Source organism: Buceros rhinoceros, unplaced genomic scaffold (assembly GCF_000710305.1).
Source record: "Buceros rhinoceros silvestris isolate BGI_N320 unplaced genomic scaffold, ASM71030v1 scaffold3093, whole genome shotgun sequence".
Lineage (NCBI taxonomy): Eukaryota > Metazoa > Chordata > Aves > Bucerotiformes > Bucerotidae > Buceros > Buceros rhinoceros.
The window spans coordinates 35,138-42,594 of NW_010401661.1; the positions used below are offsets into that span (position 1 = coordinate 35,138).

General features: G+C 42.3%; 1 protein-coding gene across 1 annotated transcript in view; it reads right to left on the reverse strand.

Moving 5' to 3' along the window:
* Positions 1-7,457, reverse strand: part of TENM4 (teneurin transmembrane protein 4) — a gene marked incomplete at its 5' end in the record, with an annotated part of 99,157 nt that overhangs the window by 35,099 nt on the left and 56,601 nt on the right. Inside the window, one exon of the mRNA XM_010132341.1 lies at positions 5,713-6,590. Coding sequence (XP_010130643.1) covers positions 5,713-6,590 — 878 coding nt within the window. The remainder of the gene's footprint in view (positions 1-5,712; positions 6,591-7,457) is intronic.

Consider the following 7,457-nt stretch of genomic DNA (forward strand, 5'->3'; position numbering starts at 1 on the left):
TTGTAAACATTCAGAGCTTTCATTTATCACATTACCATTGTGTAGAGACCTGGGCCTTGGGAATTAAAGAGAGCATCCTAAGTACCGTCTATTCAGAAATCAATTCCTTGCCTGACTCTCTGGGTTTCCTCATTTTAGCTTTTTCACATTTCATCAGCCTTTTAAAACTACAAGTCAAATAGATTGGAAAAAATTCACTATAATAATATTGCATTTAGTGCCAAAGTGTCCTAATGTACTTTCCAAACTCTATTTTGTGTATGATTACACAGACATGCACCCGCTGCCTCTGAATAAGCTCGCCTCTTCCTAATTTTTCAAACAACATTAAACACAACATTAAAAATAAATCTATAACAGGCAAACTGATGCTACTCAAATATGTATGAAGGCAAGTCCTCTCCCTAATGACAGAAGGCTGGGTTGCAGCCACCATCTGCAGAATTTTCTGAGAAGGAGAAGAAGATCTCTCTCCTTCTAGCTTTTATGATACTCATAATTCCTTTGGTTCACAACAAATACCATGCATTCATTTCAGGCCAGGCCAATGGCTCAAAACATGACCTCACAACTCGGTGAGAGTACTGGAGAAGTACTATTTCATCATGGACCTTACCAGAGTTTCACTGTAACGTCTTCAGACAAACAATGACAAGAATCTAATCAGTTTATCGTTAAGAAATTGTGAAGCAAAGAAATCTGGCTAAAAGAGGAGGGAGAGCAGAAGACAAAGGTGTTTCTCATACTCCAGTCTGCTGCAGGAGCAGAAAGAGACCCCCACTTGAATTAGTGTAAACCAAAAATACTACCAAATCTCATAAAACTCAGTGTATGACCGGAGATATTATCAGGAGATAAAGAGATGTTACTAATGCCGCTTTTCTCCGAGTTAAGAGGTGGCTGCTCCCCTAAAAGTACTAAGTGTTATTTATCTCTATTTTTGACTGAGAGAGAAAAAATTGCAAAGTTTTTACGTCAACTACAAGACAGACTGTGTCTGCATCTCACTGTGGGGTAGATGCTGACCACAACACCCAGTTCTGGTACCCCAGTCGCCCAGACCAAGGCATTGTCTGGGGCACCAAACACTGCTGTTGATGGGGTGGGACTTCTGCTGAAGTCTTGAGGGCTGTTGGGAAGCCATCCAAGGTCCTCCTGCATGCTCAGTCCAGCTGGCTCCTACCCTCCACCCATTACAGTGTGTGAGGTTTGGCAGTGTGGTTCTCTGTAAAACTGCATCCTACATTATGGGTCAAAGCTCCCCTCACCACCTGTCTGAAGATCTGGCTCCACAAGACCATTTGCCCTCCGGGCTGCTGTGAGCCACTTCTGGGGCAGTCCTTGAGAAGGTTTTGAATTTCTGGGTTTGGCTTCAGTGATGTGTAAGTGTTTCATTCCGCGTGGGAGGAGATGACCTTTGAAACTAACTGGGCAGACAAAGGACCTAAGCAAAAGAGCCTTGTCTGGGCTAAATTATGTAGAGAAGGTTTGACTTTGGCTCAGAGGGAAAATGAATTAACATACAGTGATACCACCTCAATGAGCTAATCAAGATAATTGCCACATTCTTCATTTAAACAAATACATTAATAAGAATTTCCAGATTCTGAAGGAGATAAACAAAAGCTGCTAAGAAACTTTCTAGAGGCTGGCAGCAATTTTTTTCAGGTCAAGTGAAAAAGCAGCAACAACAAAGAAGCAAGTAGTCACACAGCATTCTTTGTCTTTGACTTGAGGAGTTGAACAACAAGAAGCTGTTCTCCTGGCACAGCTTCCAGATCTACTTCCTTTGCTGCTGATTATCACTGTCACAGGTTCAATGGGAAGGCAAGTCTTTAATCCAGTACTGGACAAGCTGAGCTGCTCTGCATTAATTGACAGCGGATGTCAAGCCCTCTGCAGAGGAAGAGAAAGCCTACATAATGCTAAAGCCCTCAAAGAAGTCCTAGATAGGCCTTTGGGAACAGGCTAATTACCTCAGGGAGCTAAGTATCACTCTCAGAAGAAAGGGAAACTGCACACCATTATGTACAGAACCTTACTCAGCCAATAAAGCAGGATTGTTACAGCAGGCTTTGGTGTAGGATGTGTGAAAAGAAGAGCTGTAAGTGCTGTGAGAAAGTCTACCACCTCCTGAACACAGCACCTGTCTCCTTCCCCTGCAGAAATGAAGAACCGATGTGCCACCCCAGCCTGAAACCTGGGAGGACCTGGATTCTCTGGTGTGCCCTGCAGATAGATCTCCAGTACCACATCAACGTATCTCACCTCCTTCTCTCCAGAGTTACACCAATGCATCCATATGTCACAGCTCTTTGCAGCCTTATGACAAAGGCTGAGAAATGCCCTGGTGAGAACAACAGCTGAAGGAGACCCAGAGATGCTGGACATGCACACATGTAATGTTGCCACCCTTGCACCACCATGGCTCTTTCCCGTTGAGTGTTTGGTTTATGGTCCCCTGTAGACAGTCAGGTAAAGGTAGTTCTTACGAGGTTGTTCTTCATGGGGCCACTCATGCAGTGTAGATTTTCAAGCTTAATTTATGTTTACTCTTAACTTTTTAAACAGTGGTCTCCAGCCTGCCCTAGCCCATAAACAACTATTACGTGCTCTGAGAAACGTGAAGCTTTTCCTCAGAGTCAGATTTGATGTCTTTATTTCCTCGGTCACGAGCAAAAGAGAAACATAAGCTTCATCTTCCCCCTCAGCCAGGACTGAAAACCACTCAGAGCACTTTCCAGCCACTCATGATCACAGGATTTCTCTAACCACTTGAACTCCATCAATGTAAATTTCTAGATGTTCTAATATAGAAACCAATAACCTGAAGGTATTGGATACTGATTTGTTTTACACTATCTTTGGCTTTATGGATGTGGAAGAATTTAGATTGCATCTTGCCATGCTTCCACTAATCGCAGCAGTTTGTGTTTGGCTCATGCAAATCTTCTCTCCGGTGAGAATGTAGCTTAAGAAAGGCATCCAGAGTCATGATCTAGATACCAAGAAATGGAGAATATACTGCTACTCACGGCTGGGCACTCTCCAGTTAGGTAATCCCAGCCTTAAAAAACCTTTTAAAAAACCTTACAAAACCTTAAAAAACAATTTCCTACTTGAATGTCTTTAGCTTTGCTTTCCAGCCCCTTACCCTTCTCAAGCCTTCCTTTGCTAGATTGAGTCCCTCCCTCTGTAGGTGATAGTTTTGTGCTGACATTCTGTGATCTAGACACTTCCCAGTCTTCTTCATGTTAAGAGAAATAGATCGAGTCTCCTCAGTTCTCCAGTATTAAGCACTTTCTCCGCACACATGCATTTCTGTAGAGTTGATTCTCTATTGCCACAGGGAATAGGGCTGTCACAGAGCAAGTTTTGAGCCATTTAATATGTACTTTTCACAGCCTGGAAGAAGCGCAGACCATCTGCTTTCCAAATCCCAAATGGACGGTTTAGGATAGCACAGGACAGGATAGGATAGGGGAGGATAGGATAGGGGGAGATGAAGAGTGATAGTCTTTAATTCAAGCAGGGAAGATTTAGACTGAGCATATAAAAATGCTTTCTAATGATAACAATAAGATAGGTAAATGCATTGCAATCACTAGTAATATTTATGAATAACTTTGATGGCTTTGATAGGATCCATTTGACCAAACTGTAGACATCTGCAATGTAAACATCTGCTCCTGAGCTAACCATTCTGGACTACCTTTACAGAGAGAAACTTTCAGAACCCAATTTGTCTCATCCTAAAGCAGATACCTGACATAACTCATTAGAAACTCACTTTGAAAACACCTCTTTCTTTCCATTGCCTATAAAGGGAGGCTGAGGTACCTAATTCAGGTACAGACTTTACCCTGTAGTTCTATAAAGTTGCATCAGGATCTGTCAGGAACAGTTAAATAGAGATAACTGATCACAGGTTTCGATGAGATATCTCTGAAGGCACATTCCCAATTCTATTTTCAGTGATGCAGTGCTATCGTATAGCGCTGACTTGCTCTAGTCAAGATTTCCATAGTCTAACCTCTGGAGAACACTGTCTTCCATTTAGCTCTAAAAAGCTTTCTTATGACTCTTCTGAAGTGCATAAAAGGACCAGAATGATGACTTTCACAAATGCTCTATTTTGTGGGATGGCAAAAAATAATGGATCACTGTTATAAAAATATCCACAGAGTAAGTTGGAGTTTAGCTTCTGTCTCATTTTATCTCCCTTATACTTTCAGTTACACTTTTAAATAAAGATTATGTTTGAGATATAAATCTGACCATTATTAGCTGTAATGTTTATTTTGCTTCACTCTCTGTGGCTACGTTTGTTTTCAAGTCCAGGAACAATTGGATTCTTTGCAAAAAGAAAATACCTCCTTAGTTGAGCACAATGGTTCTGACAATACAACATACTTCCACTTCCATAGAGAAAACCATCCAATCTTTCTCTCCAAAGCCTCCCTTAAGCAAATTCAGTGCAAGAGATGGAAGGGCATTAACTGTGATTCACTGAGGAATATTGATATAGTAATTGCAAAGAGAACATTGACAGAATGCTAATAACCTTCTGAAAGGTTCATCCTGGAGTTTCCAACAGTTCTCATCAAGGCAGGAGAGGTAATAGTGAGCATTAAGCAAAGACATTTGAAACTGGACCTGGAACATTTTAAATAAAGAACCAAAGCGACTGCATGTCTAACACACAAATATGCAGGTTTAGCCAGCTTTCATTCCTCAAGACTCTTTTTTTACGTTTTGTTTTGTTTTTTTTCTTTTTATTTGGAAACTGTCTGTTCTATCCAAATTGGACTCTTACAATGGGTCTGTATTATGGTAGCTGAACACTTCCATGTAACCATTCAAACCATATGGGAGATTATGCACTAAAAGGAGGATTTCGAAGAGGCTAGACTTGAAATTAAAAATGAAACTAGGGAAGAGGGAGGAGAAGGAGTTCTCAATGGCAGAATGAATTTTTCTAAATGTCTTCTAGATGGTCTTCATTCGGTTATCTATTCCCTTTTGATATCAGAAATGTGTTGTCTTCATGGTATTTATAAGCAGGTAATTGGTAGCAGTAATAGAAAACGGGAGTACAAAAACCTTCAAATCAGTCATCTCTGGATTTTCAATAAATCCTGTCTTCTCTCTGCTTAAAAACTCTTTGGGGCAGGGATGGTCTTGAGCAGCTTAGTGAGGCCAGTTACAACAATAGAAAGTGAGCAGTTCATTAATTACAGAACTGCTTTCTGAGCAAACTGTCATTAGTCACTGCCAGTTGTCATTCTACATCAGCCGTTTCAAACAAGCTCGAAAAAGACACTGCAGCAGAGGAAGTAGATGAAAAGCTACTAAAAAAAAAAAAACAACCCTATCTGATGGAACTTTCACACTACCAAGGCTTTCAAAGCCAAGAAAAAAGCTTGGAGAGAGAACCTAAATCCCCAGTTTCAGCTACAGTTATGTGTCCAAATCACTCAGCTGGTTTAGAAAAGCTCAGGAATGGTCTGACTCTTGACTTGGGAGAGGGAGTTTAACCAAACTCTAATGCGCTTACTTCTAGTATGAAGTGTTTGCGTGAGATCTAATATTCTTCTTTCTGACCATTTTATTTGGACAATAATTCTGTCCATGGAATGAAATTCTATCAGCTTGGCATGGTTCAGAGAACACAGAATGAAGTCAGCAGCACAGTGTTCATTATATACTTACTCATAAAATGTTGTCCAACCATTTTCATTGCTTTTAGTGGCAAGGAGACCGGAGTTGCCGTGGTACGTCATCATGGCCACTTCATGCCCCTGTGTTGTTACACTCTTGAGAGCGCTGTTGGTACCAATTGTCACCCAGTAGACTTGGCCATCGGGCACCACCAGCCAGAGGGGCATCCCTGTGGAATCTCTTCGGATGTTGACTAAGTTGCCATTGTTGTCAGTGATCAGGGTTATATCTCCATCTCCAGAATAAGTAAAATTGTAGAGATAATCTCCAGTGGTAAGGCTCTGAGTATAAAGGTGCTTACCACTGGTGTCAAACAAGTAGAGTTCCTGGTCTATGGGTGAGGATAACTCATAGAGGTTTTGCATGTTGAGGAATGGTTTGTTTTTCCGAATAAAACGGATTCGGATATTTCCAAGGTCAGCGACATACAGCTCCCCATCCGCACACACTGCAAGGGAGGATGGCGCATTGAGTTTGGCATCCTTGGCGTAGCCATCGTCCCCTGAGAAGCAGTCACAGTTAGCATCGTTCTTGCAGTCACAGCTGCTTGGTGCACCAGCAACAAGAGAAATCTCTCCATTGGTGGTGACCTGCCTGATGCGGTTGATCTTTTTCTCATCAGTCTCAGCAATATAGAGGACCCCGTTATGCGAGACAGCCAGGGCGGTAGCAGACTCCAGTGTGGCATGGATTGCCACCTTGCTAAGGAGAAAGTGATCCATGCCTGGCACCTGGCAATGCATGGGCCTCCCCGCCACGATGCGCACTTGGTGGTTCTCAGATATCTGTAACACAACATTGTTGTCGAGGACGTAGAGCGAGTTATCCATTGGATTGACTGCCAGATCTGTGGGCCATTCTAGGCGAACCTTAACAGTAAAACAACAGAAGGAAGTTATTATAGCAATACCTTTTTTCACTGGATGATTACTACAGATCAATCACAATGGAGGTATTTCAACACGGATTAAAGGGAGAAAGGGTAAAAGAAACATAACCAATTATTGCTGCTTGGTGTGGTGGCCATAGAGGGGACAGCCCGGGTGTGAGTGAGGGGGCTTATCTCCCAGTCACATGAAGAAGACACCCACACTCTTCATCACAGCAGTGATGGGAGCAGGGAGATGGACAGAGGCAGACCCTTCACAGCTTCTGCTCCACACTATGGCTTCTTCCTGCTTCTTTGCCTTGGCGTGGGGTGTCAGGGGCTGTGAGAAGGGGCATCAGTGCCCAGGGAATGCAGGAGTAAAGGAGATCCAAAGATTTAAGGGAAATTTCCCCTCACCATTTCTATGCTTTTTGACTTGATGGAGCCTGGACCTGATAGCAGAGACCCAGGACTGGGAATTCTGTTGTGTGAAGTGCTGTGAAATCAGTCAAACGAAACAATGATCCTTTCACTAAAGGATTTTCCAGACAAGTGGCCGAGCTCCTCTGGGTAAATGACAAGGAGGGATAGACACAAAGCTGGCAGCTGTGTCAGCATGTGTGTATGTTTAAGTTATAACCACCGATTTTCTGCTTGATGCTGCAAAAACGCAAAATAGCAATTCACAAGAAATTCAGGCGATTTCTATTCCTGGAACAAAATACTTGTGTCTTCACAGTGGTTTCCACATAATTTTTTTTAGCATAATGGAAGAATAGATTCAAGTGACAGATCACAGTTCTACACTGATAATCCATACACACAAATAAACTGGAAAAGTGACGGGTAACACCACCAGTGAGTGATC